At 42.6% G+C, this 20,705-nt stretch overlaps 1 protein-coding gene across 1 annotated transcript in view; it reads left to right on the forward strand.

Moving 5' to 3' along the window:
• Window positions 1–20,705, forward strand: part of LOC103360792 (cAMP-specific 3',5'-cyclic phosphodiesterase 4D-like) — a 125,006-nt gene that overhangs the window by 97,170 nt on the left and 7,131 nt on the right. Inside the window, exons 4-16 of the mRNA XM_008286687.1 lie at window positions 2,822–3,013; window positions 3,835–3,876; window positions 5,795–5,831; window positions 8,475–8,548; window positions 8,632–8,681; window positions 9,053–9,165; window positions 12,861–12,954; window positions 16,906–17,078; window positions 17,163–17,261; window positions 17,540–17,704; window positions 17,865–17,964; window positions 19,100–19,254; window positions 19,799–19,921. Of these exons, the coding sequence (XP_008284909.1) occupies window positions 2,822–3,013; window positions 3,835–3,876; window positions 5,795–5,831; window positions 8,475–8,548; window positions 8,632–8,681; window positions 9,053–9,165; window positions 12,861–12,954; window positions 16,906–17,078; window positions 17,163–17,261; window positions 17,540–17,704; window positions 17,865–17,964; window positions 19,100–19,254; window positions 19,799–19,921 (1,417 nt within the window). The remainder of the gene's footprint in view (window positions 1–2,821; window positions 3,014–3,834; window positions 3,877–5,794; window positions 5,832–8,474; window positions 8,549–8,631; window positions 8,682–9,052; window positions 9,166–12,860; window positions 12,955–16,905; window positions 17,079–17,162; window positions 17,262–17,539; window positions 17,705–17,864; window positions 17,965–19,099; window positions 19,255–19,798; window positions 19,922–20,705) is intronic.

A 20,705-nucleotide genomic window follows, 5' to 3' on the forward strand; every position in this document is an offset into this window, starting at 1 on the left:
ACAGTGACGGTTGCTGCAGTGCCTGATGTTGCTCAGTAGTGGGCGCTGCCTCTCCGTCAGACGCTGCTGACTTGGGGGTTGATTTCATCAGCAGGCTGTGGTGAACTGCAGCTGCTGAAATAGTGATGTTGAGTCTGTGGGATGTAAAATATATGGAATCTGTGGGGGGGGGGGGAAAACAACATCTGCTTTTACATCACTATTAAGTTCCTGTAATTTTTTTAGCTGCTTTTTTCCCCATTACTTTATCTTTTTGTACAGTCATCTTCAAATCATTGTTGCAGCCTTGAGCAGTGGCACAAATCCAATATATTGAGCTGATGTTCAGTAAACTATCTGTGTAATGCAGCTTGTTTCATTTACCGACTTGGGCGTGAACACAACCCAGACTTGTGAATTGATTCTTCATTTATTTGAATGAAAAAACATCAGAAATCTGGATTACAGCGGTGAGATTTAGTTTCACTGGATCTAAATGCTGCTTTTAGCGTCGCTGAGAGGGAAATCTGACGGAAGCTCGATTTACAAGAGAAATTAGTTCTGATGGGGAGAGCATGAAACCTGCACACATCATGCACTCCTGTACATTTAAACTCTATGATTCTGGACGTGAGAGACAGTTTAGATTCCCAGCTCCCACTCTGACACATGATCCACGGATTTGCTTTCACCGTGTTCAGTCTTGGCACCGGTGATGTTTGCTGTCAAAGTGTCCTTGAGCAACAAGCTTCATACCTGCTCACCGAGGGACTCGGCTGCATAAAGGATAAGAAAGAAAATATGGGGCATGAATATATATCAGCATTTAGGAATGGAGGGGAACAGACCTGTGTTTCTACTAGCAGCCGCCTAGTGGAATTTAAAATAGAGTATTTCATAAATGTATTCATGTGGAGGGGTAGAATTCATCTGCACCCTGTCTGGGGCTGGGGGAAGGAGGAGAGGAGGGGAGGGCATCTACGTAAGCACCGTCACAAGTCTCCCAGTTCCCTTCTTTCCTGTCAGCCAGATCTATTTATAGCCTCTGACGTCACTGCTCTCCTCTGATGGAGCCTCGTCACGGCCGACTACACCGGGCCGTGTGGGGGGGAGGGAGGTAGGGAGGTGGGGGTAGAATGAGGTTGAGCAAGGTTTGTGGTGGCGGCGGCGGTGGTGGTGGTGGGGTGTCATCATTGAGGTAAGCCCTGCAGCTGCAGCCCCGCCCCCCTCCACCGTGTCACACCAATCAGATGCGAGGTGCTGAACGCATCACGGTGCTGGATACAGCCTTCCCTGTCCTCCTCCTCCTCCTCCTCCTGCTCCTCCTCTTCGTCCTCGTCCCTCTCTGTGCTTCTGTGAATTGGGCCTGTTTCATTCAGCATTGATTGCATAATAGCCATCTTTCATTTATCAGGCACTATTATTGCTGCAGCGCCGGAGGCAGCCTAAAAATAGACACACAAGCAACCTTCCACTGCTGGGTCGGTGCTCTGTTTTCTATTGTTATGACCAGAGAAGGAGGACGAGGGGGGCGGCGGCCATGAATGGATCTAATTGATGAAGACACACATTCAATTTGTTAATCATACTGTCCACTTCATAGTGCTTTAAAATCTCATCTCAGTTGTGAAAGATCAGTTGTTTAGGAGATAATAATGTAGATGATTGGTCGGCGAATTTGTGTCAAAAAAGAACCTTGTGGAGTCTGTCAGCACAAGCATGAACAAGTCAGCGTGTCCTTGAGCAAGGCACGGTTCACTGAGGGGATGTGGAGCACAGCGAGCTGGAAGTAGTGCCGAGATCAGCAGAGAAGTTGATGAGCTCTAACCCTCAGCTAACTCGCTCTGTGTGCTCAGACAAAGCTCAAAGTCGAGCTCTCCTCTGTTCCCTCTCTGCTCGTCATGGCTTCAGCGCTCTAATGTGGCTGCGCAGTGTGATATGAAAAAGAGAAAAAAAAGGGGGTAGAAGAGAATCTGTTGAGCGATTGTTGCAGAAACCTGCAGACTGACCTCCTCTTGATTGGAAGGGTTTCAGATTCAGTCGAGTGTGGCTGCGATGCTGTTTGGCTGAAACAAAGTGCCGCAGATACAGATTTTAAAATGTGCAACAGAATTAACAAATAAAATCTGTTTAACATTTTTAGTGTTTGGCTGCTGCGATGGCTGATGGTGCTTTGGGGGGGAGGGGGGTCACGGGCTGCAGCTGTACTGACGTGTCTGAGTTGACGTCATGCAGAGATGGCGAAGGGAACGATGTGTGTGCATCTGATTGCGAAAACCAGTAATCACAAGGTCACCTGTTTAAAGTCGGCGGAGAAAATCTGAATGACGTTTGTTGCTCTGCCGCCGACTGGAAGCGACTTTCTGTGCTTCTTATCACTGCAATTATTGAAACAGTCACATGAATCGTCTTTGTGTGCTCCTCTGTGATTTCAGCTCCCTTGTGTCTGCTGTTAAAGACTTCAGCGTGATCGTCTGGAAATTGATTTTCACCTTTTCTGAAGATGTTTAATCATATTTATCTCAGCCTCGTCTTATCTTTATCTCAGCTGCCTGTTTCTGTTCGTACATCCTCAGCAGCTGCAGGAAGCGTTTGTTATGATGCATAACAAAACTATCTTACAATGCTGTTGTATGCAAAGTATAGCTGGTATTATTGGAAATAAATGATATGAAATTAGCAGCTGTAGCATCAGAAGTCACAGTCGTCATGCTGCTGAGTCAACACACACATTTTTCATTGAATCAGAGGAAATAATGGAATAAAATCAAGAATACAAAGAAATGAAATGGCCCGTCAGTCTGCAGTATGTATTTATTTCTTCTCTTTTCTCTCTCTGTAGTTTTGATGTGGAGAATGGCCTGTCGGTGGGTCGCAGTCCACTGGACTCTCAGACTAGCCCCGGCTCTGGTCTGGTTCTTCAGGCCAACTTCCCGCACAGTCAGCGCCGCGAGTCCTTCCTCTACCGCTCCGACTCCGACTTCGACCTTTCGCCCAAAGCCATGTCCCGCAACTCGTCCACTGCCAGCGACCTGTGAGTATCTGAAGATGTTTCCTGTGTTGTTACAGCAAAGCAGCCTGCAGCCTTTTATGCTGAACACTTGTGACGCTGGATTTTGGGGGAAATTTTGGGGGTTTGCTTCAGCTAGAAGGTTTCTGGTAACAGCTGATGATGGAAGATATAAAAGAGACTTTGACAACTGTGTTTAAAGATGTAAGTGTAAGATTCTGGATCGTAGTCGAAGCGTTTGCCCCGTCACTCATCAGTAGTGAGTCTGCACTGTGAAATATAACTATTTATAATAACAGATGAAAATAAAATAAAATCTACTGTTGTTGAGCCAAATTCAAGTAAAATATTTAAGAAGATTTCTGTTTCTACAAAATATTAAGTACTAAACATGTTAGAACATTTTAAAGTTCTAAACTGAGAGTGTTTTATTTGCATTTTATACCTTAATTCGACCATATTTACCACATTTTCAGCCTCAGGTCACATGGACTGTGTCGCTCCTGCTAAAGCGCAGTTTCTGGGCAAACACTTGAATTTACTGTCATCATAATATTTTTTTGTAGGTACATCCAAGGTCCTATTTACACTCATTAGAATCGGGCTTTAAAGAGGCTTTTGGCAGCACAGCGGGAGTTTGTAAGAGTAAACAGCAGACCAGTCATGGCTCTAGTTCTGGATCATCCAGCTAGTGGGAACCTGGTCTTAGCTCTGAGCTAGTTGGCCGATCCAGTTTGCGTCTGTTCATACAGCTGAAGGTTTCTCCGTGCAGCTAGCAGTCTGTTTGAAGCCTGAGTGTAAATGGGGCCTCGACCACCAATAGCTGTCGCTCCTTTGTTTTGAAGGGAGGAGGGATTGAATCATTGCGAAGTCAGTTGGCTACCTCGGTGAGACAAAGTGTGAAGATTGCTGTGATTTTTCTGTCTCTATCTTTGGGCTGTGCCGTGCTGTCATGAGTCACCAACCCCACCCTGAAGCTTACACGTCACCTTTTCCCGAAAACATGACCTGAATGCTCAACTTCAAAAGCATCACCAGTGCAAAGTTTCTGAAATGGTCTCAGCAAGCATTTGAGTGATGGTGACCTGCTGTCACCCCTTCTTCATTTACCAATTTGATCGTTTCCAGTAGAACGGCTTGTTGTTTCGTCGGCCTTGATTTTACAAAACAATAGTCTTTTCAGCGATGGCGTACGCTGTCATGTGATTGTTATTTGGAATCAAATGTTTGCTGAGCAGCGATGTACTGGCTGACTTTGTACTTTCCACTGGCAGCATGGTTTTACCTTGAAGTCTGAAGGTGTCTGAGGCGCATGCTGTGACCCTAAAGCTTCCAGAGAGCTCCATCTTTTTCGACGGTGGCTCTCCCAGCACCCAGAGCATGAGCACTGCTCCTCATCTGCACATAGTTCTAGTCGTACAAGCACATCTTGGAGGCCTTCAGTGATTGTTGATCCTCATAGAAACTCTGGTCTGATGATGGGTTGTCACTAAATAGTCATAACTTTTAGCTGCTCATGCTACAATACAGTTTTACTGATCGCTTGGATTCATTTTCCTTCTTTTTTGGTAACATAATTACAGCTGTAATTACAGCGAACAGTTTTACTGTATTGAGGCTGAAACTCCTTCATACAGCAAAGTCAAAGAACATAACCAGTTATTTATTTTTTTATTTATGTTTCTTGACATCTAATGAACAAGAATCACAATAAAAAGATGGAAAAGATTGGAAAAAAATATAAAAATTGTAATTTTAGGATTAACCATCTGAACCCCAGGCAGTTTCTAGATTATTATTATTATTATTATTATTATTATTATTATTATTATTATTATTATTATTACTATTTTTCTCTTTTCTCACACTTTCAAAGTCGTGCACCTTAATTAAAACAGTACAGTGATTTCTAGAAATAGGAAAGAACTCCAGAAAGTATTTTGTGCAGTATGACCAAGTTATGATGTGATAAATGATTTAAAAAAAACAACAACAAAAAAACCAAGATGTGTATTTCTTGTATCATTTATTTTACAAAAATAAAAAATAATAAAATAAAATCCACAAGTGCCCACATGTGTTATTTACTCTAGAAGACTAAATATTAACTCTGTAAAGTTCAGACATTTAACTAGTAGCGGTTTCACTTTGTTTTCCTACGTGTCTTGTTTGGAACACAGCCTGCAGGTCAGTGTTGTCACATGACTCTTGTTTGCAGCCAGTCAGTCATGGCATCGTCGCCGTGCCAACAGACACAGAATATTAGATTATGTTTTTACAGAGTTCATGGAGAGCCAACTGTTTAAATGACACATGGAGGATACAATTGCTTTGATGAAATGTCACAATTTTAAGCTGACACCAACTCAAATTTTGGGGTTCAGAGAGCTGATGCTAGTTTGTACACAATAAATCAAACCTCAGTGCTTGCATGCAATTAAAAAAGTATTTCTCTGTTCTGGTAGTATAATGTCTTTATAACATTATACTAATTCTTTTCCATCCAGCTCTCTTTTGCAACAAAAGTTTTCTGAGGTTTAGCATCTGTTTATGCACCTTTGCCTCTAAGATGTATTTGTGCCACTAGTTCAATGCGCTGTCCTCTCCATTTGTCCAGTGTGATATTCAGACTAAGCTCAGCTACCTGCAGAATTCCTGCACAGTCAAATATCCCAATGACAACAACCTCAGTGTTGTCATTATTTATGTGTTTGTCTTGTGAGATTTGAAAATCGTATGGTATGTCCTCAGCCACTTTCTCATGTGTTGTTTTTTCACTAGATGTTTGTTCTTTGGTTTTTGCAGGCATGGAGAAGACATGATAGTGACTCCGTTTGCACAGGTTAGTCGCATTTACGCTCTCAGTGTTGTGTGTCGCTGGTCCTGTAAGAATTAAATTCGACAAGTTAAATGCAGAGTCTCAGCTGAATGCCAACAGTGCTTTGGGGCAAACTGGACACCCGTACAGCAACAGTCTAGAAACTGGGTTTAGCATTCAGGACAGTTTCTTTAACACAGTTTGGTAGAATCACAACTGTTGGTATGAACACTGAATCGTGAAGGAAATGGATCTGATGAGATGCATTTATCCGACTGATAATTGGTCAGAAGGTTAATAAGATACACGTCAACAACCCTTGCATAAGAAGTCGATGAAGACGACGCTTTTTGCTGTCGATAGTGTAAAGAAGTCTCCCTCCACATAGAGTGCATTGATTATTGAATAGTAATAGGAGACTCTTTGCTATACCCAGCTATGACCAACTGAAGAAAACAGCAAGGATTTTAATAAAGACGTTATTTACTGTTATTCCCCTGCAGGTTTATAAAAGTTGCGATCACAAAAGTTTTTACGTTAGAGCCAGATTTGTCACCTGAAACGTGACTTGCTGTTCTTCACTGTATTCAGTCTGCGGCGTTCAGTGTTTAGCACTTCATGTCTAATTGTACAGTTTCGATTCAGACTGAAACAGTGCAGTTGTACGTGTTGGTCTGTACAGATAATCTGCGTGGCTTCTCCGTGGTCCTCATTCACTAGTTTGAAAAATAAGAGATGGATCATGTTTCACAGAAAACACCCACACACATTCTCCTTGTACTGAACAGCTTGTTCTGAGTCTTTATGTTTGTGTGTGTGTGTGTGTGTGTGTGTGTGTCTGTGTGTCCAATTAACACAATCTGTGTACATGTCATATTCCCAAATTAATATCCAGCATTTACTTCTGGCCCACCTGCAGCCTTATATGAAGCTAAATGATTTACCTGAATGGTTTTTAGATATCAGGCAGCGCAGCTTTGACCAACACTCATTTATTTGCAAAAGATCTATTTTAGTCGCAATATGTGTGTCACATCTCTAACTGTTGCAAAACAAGCTGACGGGTGAATCCAACCTCAGAACAAGAACACACGTCAACGCCGTGGGATTTTGAAACTCAAGAGCTTTTACATGCCTGCTCTCTTACATCAGATTTTTGGAAATTAGTAGCACTCAAGTGTCAGTGACATTAAAGCCGTAAAGCCATTCTGGCAACTGCATGCTGTGTCTGCGATTTGTAGAGTAGAGTTTGTAAACCACTTAGATTACATGAATGTTAAGAATCCACATGAGTAGATGCAATTTAAAATCCAGCCTGGGCTGTTTTTTTTCTACTCTTACTGACGTCCAGACTTTTTTTTTTTTTATCCTTTAAATGTCAAAAGATTTCCACCAGGTCTAAAGAACCTGATGATATTTTAAAGAGCTTTTAAAAGGTATTCAACCCAATTTCAAGTTTTCCTCTTTTATTTATTTGCATCATTGAATCTTGGTTAATTCAATCAGGCTTTTTGGATTAAAATGTACAAAAAAGACTCTTTCATATCAAAGTGAAAACATAGGTGAAGCCAATCAGTGCTATAGGTCACACAATTGGCAAAAAAAAAAAAAATCTTAATTTCAAAATTGTGTCTGAAGTGATTGTAGTATTTAAACTTCTGTGTCTGGAAGGTCCAGTCACTGGTGGATCAGTACTCAGTATGTCTGTGCTTCCAGCGGTGCTTCTACACTATATATATATATTTAATTTTTTTAACCTCTTCTCATGAAATTAGTGTGATAATGTGATTTATTCTTGATGGATAAAGTGTATATGAAGAGTTCATTTGCAAAAACAGATAACTTCATCTTCACAAACCTTCAGAAAACCCACTTTTTCATCGTCTACCTGAGACAATATCAATCAAACTTAAGTTATCTCTATTTCTCCTGAGTCAAATCCACTTAACCTCAGTTTGATTGATATGACGTCAAGCAAACAACCAAAATTTTTTTTTTGAAAATCTACAGAAATGGATTTATCTGTTTTTGCAAATGAACTCTTCATATCTTCTCAAAACTTTATTGATATGACAATATACATACAATCCATATTGCATTAGGAATTGAGCCACAATTATCTTTTGCAAACTGTGTATTCAGGCTTAAACTAAACTGTCAGTATTGAACAATAGGATTAAAGGTTTTGCTTAAAATTTTCAACCTTGGTCATATAACAGGAAACACATATTCACACACATATATTACTCTTTCACATGTCACTGATATTGAGTACGGCCACCCCTGACACGGATCAACGCATTAAGACATGGTGGCATACTGTCCACAAGCTTGTTGATGGTGTCAATGTGCAGGACGTCCCACTCTTCAGTCAGATCCTGAAGTCAGAATTGGTTTAACTTGGGTAACTGGGACTCAGTATGTGATCACTACACCTGGTCAAAAGCAGTTACTGATGTGCATAAATAGAATAAAAAGAGGAATGTGTCTGAAAATATCCCAACTTTATGGGTAACAGTGTATAAGTAGGTACAATGGAGGAGAACAGCAGCAGAAGTCATTAGGGTGATAGACGGAGTTCTTCCTTGTCCTGGTATTTAGGGACGCATGTCTCAGGTGTCTCCAGCCAGGCCTATTCATCCTTCTCCTCTCTTTTTCCCATTATAGGTTCTTGCCAGTCTACGAACAGTGAGAAGTAACTTTGCTGTTCTTACACATCTGCAAGATCGTGTGGGAAATAAGTAAGAACAAAAAAACAGACTGGATGACTCACTGCTTCCTGTGTTTGTCATTATTCATCTGTTTCATCTGTTTCTCGTTTCAGGAGGCCGACAAGCAGCAACCAGCCGTCCATGTGCAAGCCATGTCTCGCAGGTCGGTGTTAATATTCCCCTACGACGGGACGATATGAAGTTAAAGCCAAAGAATGAAGCTTGTTCTCTTGAATCACGTGCAAATGATTTCATGTTCTTGTGTTTTTATTAAAAGGGTTGCTTTGTTTTGACCCGTTGGTAAATATGTGTCATGTGCTTCTTGTTGTTTGATTTTAATGCATGAAAACAAAACTTGATGTTAAACTTTCACTTGCTCCATTTTGAACTCATTATCAACCAGGATGGGTGCAACAGGACAAGACAAGCAGGAGTTTGTTTAAGAGGAACACGAGAGCTTTGAATCACTCGCCACATTCTGATGTTTTCATAGCAGTCCCACTTCTGACCTGCAGCATGTGTTTGTCCTTTCAGAGGAGCCCTACCAGAAGCTGGCTGTGGAGACACTGGAAGAGCTGGACTGGTGTCTGGACCAGCTGGAGACGCTGCAAACCAGACACTCAGTCAGCGAGATGGCTTCCAATAAGGTGAGAGGACACCAAACTCAGCTTCACATGTAAACTTAATGGGAGTTGAAACCTGCAGCTGTGTCCAAACATTTCATTGCTGGTCTTAGAGCTGTACATCAATAGTTTTTATTACCAAAAAACAAAAGCCAAAGATGTGTGCATTCAGGGAAACTTATGCATCACCTGTAGATACAACAAGTTTAAAGGTCCTGTATTGTCCCCTTTTTGAGCAAAGTCTCCCATGTCCCCAGAATGAGTCTAATAATTTCTCATTCCAAAATATCACAAAGAGGGTTTATTTTACCATGACTGCATAAACGGTGGTCTAAACAGGTTGTTTCAGTGTCTGTGACTTTATATGCATCAGTGTAAATAAGTGTGTGAGGCCAGGACTTCCTGTTGCTTCTAACTTGTCTCTGAGTGATCACTTTACATGGAAAAGCCTCTGAGGTGAGCGCAGGTTAACGTAGCAGTCACTGTTACATCCTGTGGCCATACAATGAATGGTAGCGTTAGCCATATGAGCTGTAAAATGTGCAAACACTGAGGACTTTCCCATTGGTGACATTGCCGTCAATGATAAAAGCAATACACTGGATCTCCAGTTCCTCAGATGCTGGGAGTTCACAGAGACTCTTTTGTTCATGTTTGCAGCCAACAGCAGAATATTTGGTGAGCTTCACTCATGGCTGAGACATTTTAGAGTCAGCAGCTCTAGAGAGCAAATAAACCTGGCCAACTGTGAGGCATCTGCTCTTTATGAGAGGCTCATCTTGGAAGCAGCAGACAGTGAGGGGGCAAATTCTAACTATTGGTTTGTCAGTTAGAGCGTAGCAGCTCAGCACAGATCTCACTGGCTTGTAAAGGAGGGAGTCCAGCTAGCTGTAGGGGTTACTTGAGAAATGGCAAAAGTCTGGAGCTCATGTATTTTACACCCTCAAGTTTACAACAACCACAAAACACAAGGAAATAGATTATCATCGTATGGGATTAAATCATTTCTGTGTCAGTAGCTGTACCACCGACTAATTCTGAGTCTAATCTTCTCCTCACATTTAGGTTAAATGTAGAATCCATTTTCCTCACTCTGTCACTGTGGTGCAGCGTTACACAGGAAACCTTTGCAAATGTTTCCTGTCGCCAGCGTTCGGACAGCATTTCTCAGCCACGTGCGGGGAAAAAGAATGTGACTTTAGCAGCGTGAACAAAAACCCCAGAGTTCATGAATGGTGCCTTCTTCCGCTGAAAGAGTTAATTAGCATCTCTCCTCTCTGCTTCTCTCCGCTGTCTGGCTGCTACGCTTAAAACCTCCTCCATCCCCCAGTCAGCCAATCAGATCCCTCTCCTCCACCCAGCCCCTGAAAAACAGACGGCTGTGATTGGACACAGAGTGGGGAACAGCATGCGAGGCGGGGGGAGAGGGATTCCTCAAAGCCTCTCCCTCCCTCTCCCTCTCTCCCTCTTTATGTTTCTCATTGACAGTGTGTGACAGTAGTTGGATAAGCGACTGCAGTCACACCCTTCCTCCCCTGATGGTAGATCACATCTCCAGCCTCCCCCACCTCAGCCCACCCCCGCCTTACCCCTCCGACCCCTCCTCCTCTCCAGGACAGCACCTGGGACTGGGGGAACTTTAATTTCCAAACGGACTTCTTTTCACGTTCAGACCGTCCCTGCTCAGCGTGGAGCACAGCTGAGGGGGGCAAATTACAGCAGATCACAAAGCAGGCAAACTTGGACTATAGCTGCCACTGACATCAACATGCGCAGGTTGACATGCCTGCGTCGGCGCCCTGGGTTTGTCTGTGCTGGAGACTCAGACAGGTGAGCGGTGACGGGGAGCGCTGCTGGCTTTCCTTGTTTACAATGGGATCTATTGATCGGCAGTGCAGGCTTTGCAGGGGGCTGAATGCTGAGTGAGCCCGACTGTCGGATCTGACTCAGGACTGGATCTGAACATTGAGAATGTGTGTGTGTGTGTGTGTGTGTGTGTGTGTGTGTGTGTGTTTGAGAGAGTGAAAGACAGAAATTAGGAACAAGAAGACCAGACAAGACATGCATGTTAGAGAGAGCAGTTGTCATGATTTTGTGGTTTATGATCGTAGGAATGCGTTGCTTGCCAGATGTAAACATTAATGCATGTGTGCTGGAAAGCATGAGAGAAAGTACTCCATCATAGAGTTATGCTGGAGAAGCTTCAGGAGGAATACACCAGAAGATAAATAGCAGACACATGCTGTTTGTAGCTGCAGGATGTTGCTGTATGTGCTTGTTGTGCGTCCATGTGTGGGTCACATAGTAGCCGTTTACCCACTGCAGCATCCCTCTCTCACCCAGATCCCCTCCCTCCTCCCTCAGGCACCACGTGCCGAAGCTGTTACATAATCAGTGTGGAAACTACCGCTGCGATAAAATTCAGGGGGAAACACTGAACACTTTTGTTTTAAAAAAAAAACATTTTAGCGTGATGTATCAGCAGTGCTCTATATTCACCACCAGCAGTGCAGATTTCTCTCTGGTGTCTGCCAAAAGACAACTTAGTTAGAGATATTACAGCTTGTCTTCTGGTATTTTTAAAACTTCACAAACATATGTGAATCATTTGGACATTTCCAAGGAATAATTTTGGACCAGAGGCTGTTCAGACAGACAAATGTGATAGAATTATGCCAGAGTCATTCTACAACTGCTGCAGTGCTTTGTTTTCACAGTCACGGAGTTAAAACCACAGCGGGCATCTTGTGTTGTCATAGTTAAGTTGTTTGTACTTTATCTGTGAACTTTTATCAAACAACCAATGAATGATGACCCGTTATGTACCAATTTGGTGCAGCCTGACCAACTTGATATTTTAGATATTTTAGTGCAGATCATTTCATTTACAATGTCGAGCCATACACATGTTTACAATGGTTTACATTCATGTCTATACCTCCATCTAGATTATTGCACAAGCATATGGAGATTTTATCTCTTAGTTCCCTAAAATTGTCTCTGGTCCAGTGATGAGCGCTGTCGCCTCACAGGAGGAAGGTCCTGGGTTTGCAGGTCAACTGGGGTCTTTCCATGTGGAATTTGTAAGTTCCCCATTGTGCCTGCTTCCTCCTACAATCTAAAGATATGAATGGCAGGTTAATTGGTGGTTCTGAACTGGCTGTAGATGTGAGTGTGAGCTGCCTGTCTCTTTGTGTTTGTCCTGCAGTGACTCGGTGTCCTCTCCAGAGTGTACACCGACTCTCGCCCAGTGTCAGCTGGTATAGGCTCCAGTCCCCAGCGACTGTAGGGTAGAGCAGGTCGAGGTGATGGGTGGATGGATATTGCATCTGTCTCTGTGTCTCTCTATCATGATCTCATTGTATGCAATTACAAAAAATAGCCAAAACATATTAGGGGAATTTTCTATTGTCTGTAGAGGTGAGTTCTGTGTTCTGATTTCCAGCATGTTAAGGTGCAAAGAGCAAAATGGAAAATCCCACACGAACACCTCCCAGAAGGCAAATGAGCAACGAAACATTTTGGGAAATCTGTTCATAATTTTTAAAAAGCGCAAAACCTTCCCCGGTGCCCTCATGTGTTTGCAGCTACATAAAGGTATCACAATTACATTTGTTGACGTTCTGCAGTTAGAAAATGCCACACTTTGTCTTTGAGTGTGTCTGCAGTCTACGTGGACTCACTATATTTTGGTCTGTTTGTTTTCTTTCTCTGCACAGTTTAAGAGGATGCTGAACCGCGAGCTGACGCAGCTATCGGAGACGAGCCGCTCAGGGAATCAGGTGTCAGAGTTCATCGCCAGCACCTTCCTAGGTGAGTTTTAACACCTGAAAGAGGAGAGTGAAAGGACACTGGCTGAGTGAAGGGCAAGAGCCTCTGCAGGAAAAGATTCAATATTTAAATCACAAGTGTTTGTAGAAACATGCACCGTTACCGCCGTATGAGACGCATCTGACTAAACCTAGTGGGGTGTAATGACATCGCTGCTATGCATCCTTCACGAAGGTCATAATGTTCAGTTTTTGTTAAAAGTCTTTCATGAAAGTGTTGATTAAACATTTTGGAAGCTGCTGGACTGTACAGCGGTACACAGACAGTGATGATCCTCATTGAAGTGGGATAGACAACAAAATATCCGAACATAGTACCGTTTTGTAAATAACATTTTGCACTATCCTGTCAGTGTGCTGTCTGTGGTGCAGCTCAGCTCTTGAAGAAAGTCATTTGCATAATTGCATCACCTGCCTTTATTGACTGTTCTACTGTCAGTTGTATTATATGACCATCAGACCAGACTACCATTCAGCGTATGAGAGCGTGTTGTGTGTGAGATAGTGTAAGAAATGGAGTAGTTTCTTTGTGTTTTATTGGTGCTATATTAAGAGCCTTTTGTTTGGAGAGAAATATTTAAAAAGAGACTTTTGAAAGTTAACCAAGAAGGAGAGATGGATTTTTAAAATTAAGGATAAAAGGATGAGATAGAAGAAAATATGTGAAATCGAGGGAAGAATGAGAAAAGTATAAATGAAAAAGGATGTTGTTTTTAAAGAAACTGAGTGTAGAAGAGGGAACCTTACAATTAATGTCAAGGATAGAGAGCAGGAGGGAGGAATTGTTAAAGGACAAAAGGATGAAAGGTATTTCTTTCACCAGTGAGAAAATGAAAAGAACATAAAGGAGGGGAAGGAGCAGAGGAGAGGACAGATGGAGAAGGTGTGGATTTTTCCCTCTCTGAAACAGAAGGAGGCGCGGCAGCAGACAGCATTCCCGGGCACATTGTGTGGTGTTGTCGTAGCAACAGGGTGCAATATTATTCGAGGGCGTGTTGCATCAATAGCAGGCTCAGTCTTCAGCAGCCCTTCCGGCAGGATGGTCCAGCCGAACGACGATGGAGCTGTCAGTCGGACGCCGTTTTGATATGAGAGCCTCGGCGTCAAGCCTGGCTGCATTTGGAAATGAACACCATGGTTTTGGGTGTGAGGAAGAGGAGGCACTGTGAGAGAGGTGAGGGAGGCCAGACAGCGCCTCGTGTGACGCTGCCACTCAGGTCGTTGTGCATCCTTACCGTGGCGTGTGCTGGTATCTGTGCTCAGATCTGGATGTTGTTCAAGCAGTCAGTGCTGCCATGCTGATAAAAAAAATAAAAAAAATAACGTGGACGGAAAATCCTGAGGATGATATGTGGACGTGAGGTGAAGCACGCTGCCTGTGATGTCAAAATGGGATCAATATTTCCTCGGTTTGTACAAAAATGGATGAGTCATTTTCAACACAACCGTGTCTGCTGGGACACCACCTTTGTGCCAACAAATCACGTTGAGATCGTGTTGATGATGTCGCTGGGAGCCTTGCTTTGGTGATTTCCATGTTTTTCCTTAATGGATTATTCTCTCCACTGTGGGTTAAAAAAACGTGATGAAGCCTTCAGACCTGCATTTGGAAAAACATGAGAAGCGCTTTGTCATCAAGCTTTAAACAATGCTGTTCACTGGAGAAGCTGATGTTTATTCTTACCCATCATCCTTCGCTTTCTGCTGCTGGTATTCTGCACCTACATGCCATATAATCTGTTGCTGTCATAAAAACACATTGATTACATTTGCATGGCAGGAAATTTGTTGTACTTGATGTCCTAACTCAAGCTGTTTTTAGCTGACATGTTATGTACCTTTTAAGATGAGTGTTGTTTTCATTCTAACTGTGATTCAGGAGCAATGCAAAGTCCAGCTGCTCACAAGGTCATCAACACAGATTCTGACTCCGCTGTGCTAAAAAGAAGCACAAATGCGTTCTTACCTCAATTAGACACTGAACATGGTCTGTCCTCGTGTCTTTGTGTGTGATATTTAGGTGAAATTGTTTTTGGCTGCCAGCGTCTTTATGTGACACCAGCGCTGCTCAGCAAGGTGACACACAGCGCTGCTGGTTGTACTCTGGAAACGCAGACCTGAGAACAGATTTCCTTTCAGCCTGGCTTTATCGCCTCGGCTGAAAGAATGTATGAATTGACTGTTTTCTGATCAGCTGCTGTGAAATGGGTCCAGTTCCTCAGTTTATTTTATCCATACTGGCCTCAGTTATGTGTCAAGACATTTGAGAGGAAGGTTGGCTTCATGTTGTTTCACACATGTGGTTACAGATGGTAAAATGTATAAAATGTGCTAACTCTGTTTAGAGGAGTTGCTGAGTGTTTGTTGTAGTTGTATATGTTAGTAGCGGTTGTAGTGACTGCGGACGTGTCATGTGAAGGGATGGTCGTGCAATGCGGCATTGGTAAAGTGCTCTCTTAAAATTGTTCAGCAACCAGTCGTGGTGCAGTTGTGATAATATTTACAGCAGCAGTATTAAGTTATGTGTGTGTGTGTTTTTTAGTGGCAGATGTAGTATCAGTCGTAGAATTTGTGTTAACTGGTGTATTCACTAGTTAAAATATGTACAGAGCTCGTGTTCGTGGTACTTGCAGCAACAGTGACATTAAAACTGAAGTAGTTGTAGCAGCACCATGATAATAATATACAGACAGGTGACAAATTAAAAGGAAACCCAACATAAGCGTCTTACTAAGTTACTGCTTCACTGCTTCTTGGCATTGATTCTGCCAGACTGTTGAAGAGATGAAATACCATTTTCCCAAAACATCGTCCGTCATGACGTGTTCTGAGGATGGAGGGGGAGAGCACTGTCGAACATTTTGGTTCAAAGTTTTCCACAGGTGTTCAGCTGGGCTGGGATCTGGTGATTGTAAAGGTCGCATGATTCACATCATTTTCATACTCATCAAACCATCAGTGACCCCGTGGGTCTTACAGATGGGTCATTGTTATTTTGAAAGTGTAAACTGCCGTCTGGGACAAATGGACCCAAACCATGCCATAAAAAATGCCCCCAAGAACCAATCGATCGCCTCACTGTGTCAGGTTTTCCTTTAATTTGTCACAGAATGGTTGTATAGTAGCAACAATAGGGAAGTGGGGTGTTAGCAGCCATAGCTATGAGTGCCATTCATAGTCAATGAAATGAAATGAAAAATACTTTATTTATAAATGTAATATATATATATATATATAAAAGCTACTGAAGTGCTTCTCTGAGACATCGTGTATTTTGCTCATATTATTTTAGTTTGCACACTTTCAGAAGACACCCAGTCATCTGTAAAAACTTTCAGACATTATTACCACAAGAGTTGAGGCAAAGATGTCTGACAACACTGGGGACTGCTTCAAGTTGTTTCCCATCTGTGCCGGAAAAAGTTAAGATGAGGGGAGTTCCTAACACCAGCGTAAAAAAGATTGTGTGACGTAGGAAGCAAAGAATGATGCGCACACTTTAAAAATATGACTAGTAGCTCACAGGCGCATCATATGATCGACCTCAGCTAGTGCAGGGTGCAGTCTGCTAATGCTGATTCATGCTTTCTGTCAGCACATAAGCAATAATCAGATCCACAGCATGCATTACACAGAAAAAACAAAAAAACAGGGGGTTTGCTTTAGTTCTGTCAGGAGTTCTTTGGGAATACAAAATACCAGCTTGAGTTACTCCCTCTCATAAGGCAGAAAAAGCAAAGTAATCAAGTGACAGTCAAGTAAAAAGTCTGTCTTTTAAATTGCACAAAGTGGGTGCAGTGAGCGCTTTTGCTTGCACGGCTCATTTGTTCGTGGTTTTCATGAGCAGAACTCGTAAGTAATCTGCATCCACGGTTATAATGAATCACACACCGGTCTGGCATTGACGTTGTGTGTCTGTTCGTTCATGTTGCAGAGAAACAACATGACGTGGAGATCCTGTCCCCGCCTCCGAAGGAGAAGGAGAAGAAGAAGAGGCCGATGTCACAGATCAGTGGTGTGAAAAAGGCCACGCAAAGTCCCAGCTTAGCGCCTGCCTGCATCCCTCGCTTCGGAGTCAACACACCACACGAGAGCATGCTGGCCAAGGTGGGTCCACACACACCGACACAGACAGAAACACACACACACACAGACACGCTGGTCTTTACATGTCCTGTTTTATTTCTCCAGGAAATTGAAGACATCAATCGCTGGGGTCTGGATATATTCAAAATAGCAGAATTTTCTGGAAACCGCCCTCTGACAGTGGTCATGTACTCCGTCTTCCAGGTACGAGATCCCTCAGGTCACCTACATGGAAGAGAAGAAACTAGAAATGTTTGGAATCCAGTTTTTCACAAGAGGATCAGTATCATTAGTTAAGGTGTTAGATTCAATACAACATACAGTAAATGAATCTTATGAAGTTGATCTACTTCTGCAGTACATGTAGTAGTGAGGCCCATCAGGGTGGTCGAAGGCAACTTTTCTGTTCATCAGCCTTCAACACCACACAGAATCATCACATTTTGTTCATGATTTATTCTCATTCGTCTTCACCCTGACAGGAGCGAGACCTTCTGAAAACCTTTAAGGTCCCAATCGACACCTTCATCACCTTCATGATGACCTTAGAGGACCACTACCACGCCGACGTAGCTTATCACAACAACATCCATGCAGCTGACGTGGTGCAGTCCACCCACGTCCTCCTGTCCACCCCTGCTTTAGAGGTGAGCCGAGGAAGACGTTAGCTGTGTAGACAACAGTGAGCTCTGATTGTGATGTGCAGCTATTTAACAGCTCCAGGGCTCCTGTTTTGCAGCAAATCTCTAATCTCGCAGTGGACAGAACGACTGAGTTACTTTTGGTTCTCTTCTTTGAACTTCCCAGGCGGTGTTCACAGACCTGGAGATCATGGCTGCTCTGTTTGCTAGTGCCATCCATGATGTCGACCACCCAGGAGTCACCAACCAGTTCCTTATAAACACCAGTAGGTTCCTCTATGTCTCTGTACTTCGCTGCCACAGTGGACTTTGAATGTACAAGAATCGCATTTGAATAGATGGACGAGATTGTCAGGAAATAGTAACTATAATTTTAGGATTCACTGTCTGAACCCCAGGCTGTTCCTGGGTGTTTCTTTGCTCCTGTATAGTTTAGTTCACTGTGGGTTCATTATAATATAAAGTCCTCTACCTCTGTGGAAACAGCACAACCATGGCTAATAGAGGAGAGAACTCCAACATGTCCTCAGTGCAGTATGAGAACGTTATGATGCCGTAGATCACACAAAAAACAATAACAGCAAAGTTGAATTTGGTTGATAATTTATTTTACATCAATGAACAAACCTGGAAGAAACATGTACAGCATTTTTCTAAGTGTCCCCCAGGGGTTACCAATACCGGACACAGATTATGTGACTCTTTTTAATTAGTTTAAATACTTGTCTCCAAACTAATCTGTGTACACACCGCCTGCAGTTCAGCCAGAAATTTGCTGAGTTTTTGTCATGTAACTTTTAACCACAGCAGATCCACTGACGGCTTCAAAGTTGTGCCGACAAGTACTGAATTTTTAGTTTTTTTTACAAAACCGTAGTGTAAACTGTTTATTTTGTTGTTTATTTACTGTTTATTTTTAAGTGATTTTGATTAAATGTCACAATTTCAAGCTTAGATTTAGTTAATTTCCCAACTGAACCACAAATGAAGGGATCATCGTAAAGATGAAAATCTGACTGTTCGTTCTGTTTTTACGGTTTCTGGCTTCGATGGTGCAATTTTGGTGTAATTTTGACAGTTTCAACATCTGACAAACCTTCAGAACCTCTAAAGTACTTGTTGGATTGAAAACAGTTTGATTTGTGGTGAATTTGTTCTCAACAATAACCAGTAATTAGGTCATTTGCTGACACATCAGTATTGCGTTTGGTTCCCTTTGTACTCAAGCTGATACGAGCTGATCCATCGTTAGCAGTGCTGCAGTCGTTCTGGGTGTAGGTCTGGTTTTCGACACAGGATCTGATTTACAGTAAATTACCACGAGTGTTGATTCCTGTCACTAAATTTGGCACCATGATATCCAGGGTTTGGTTCAAACATTTTCAATCTGCATCTCTCCAGGTTCAGAGCTGGCACTAATGTACAACGATGCGTCAGTCTTGGAGAACCATCACCTCGCTGTGGGCTTCAAACTGCTCCAAGAGGACAACTGTGACATTTTCCAGAACCTTAGCAAGAAACAGAGAGACTCCCTCCGCAAGATGGTGATCGACATGGTGAGAGTGCTGCGCTTTTTATGTCATGTACTGATTCAATTTTTAGTTGGGCTGTCCCTTTAAACTGCAGCGGTTCAGTGATGTTTCAAGCAGTAAAAGGCTGCGGATATTTGACAGAGTTCACGCAGGTCTGTGAAAACGTAGAAATATACATGATGGGCAAATACAGCTTCCCTTTTTCCAGAACAAACAAAAGCAGGGTGCAAGTGTTACATGTGAGTTTTGGTGAGGACACAAAATCCTCCAGATTAAAATGGAAAACCTGTGGACAGTGATCCGGAGTGGTACGGTGCCAAACCACACCCGGACACAGCTCAGGTGTAGCTCTGCACTGCTGCAGTGAAGCTGATAGATGATACAGCAGCGTGTGTTTGCTTTGTCAGCATTCGATTTAGTAACTCAAACACTGCAAGACTATTTCCATCACTTCACTTCCTGCATCCTTTACTGCCTTGTAATCACAGGACTCCGTTGTCTTAAGAAACACACACACATACGTGAAACACTTCAGTGACTGGTTGTGTGTGGTTGTGGTTGTCTGCAGGTGCTGGCCACAGATATGTCCAAACACATGAACTTCTTGGCAGACATGAAGACAATGGTGGAGACCAAGAAGGTGACGAGTTTGGGAGTCCTGCTGCTAGACAACTACTCAGACCGCATCCAGGTTCGACTAACTCATCACAGTACACATGCTAAACACCGTGTAGAAGACATGACGCAACACTTTGGTAGCTGGCCTCACCAATAAGACATTTGCTGCTCATTCAGAATACTGCTACTAGAACACTGATGATCTCCAACAAGAGAGAACACATTACTCCACTTTTTCTCTGAATAGTCCGTGTCCACAATGTGTATGTTGAATGTAAGACTGGAAGGTCAGATCTGTGGGGACTGGTCAGTTAGTGGAGTGCAGGTTTTAAAAAGTAAAAGTTATAGTGCTGCTGAAACCAGCTGCTCTTAGAAGAAATGTAAGTCAAAAACAGTTCTTCTCTCCTCTGATTTTAAATATTTACTTTAGTAGCACTTTGAATAGCCTCTGTGTGTGATGAGATGTCATACAAGTAATTTACAGCATAGTGATGCTGTACAGTCGACGTAACTGATCAACACATATCCACGTACCGAACACACACGTGCAGCCCAGTCTCATGAAAGCATTTTAACACCACTGAACAGAACAGAGTCACATCCTGTATGTGTTATTCAGCATCATTAATCTGAAATCATAGTGAGTCTTTAAATAATTAATACTCAAAATACTCCACGACTAAACAATAAGTAAGTTTTTATATTACAGGTGTTTTCACATTTAACCAGCGAGTGTGTGTGAAGGTGCTGCAGCCTGCTGGACGCATAACAGTCATTACATCTGTTTCACTGAGCTGAATGCTGATAGCACTGATAGCTGGTGAACACTGTGTAAGCAAAACTAAAATGACCGTGGT

This window comes from Stegastes partitus, unplaced genomic scaffold (assembly GCF_000690725.1).
Source record: "Stegastes partitus isolate 25-593 unplaced genomic scaffold, Stegastes_partitus-1.0.2 Scaffold464, whole genome shotgun sequence".
Taxonomy (NCBI): Eukaryota; Metazoa; Chordata; class Actinopteri; family Pomacentridae; genus Stegastes; species Stegastes partitus.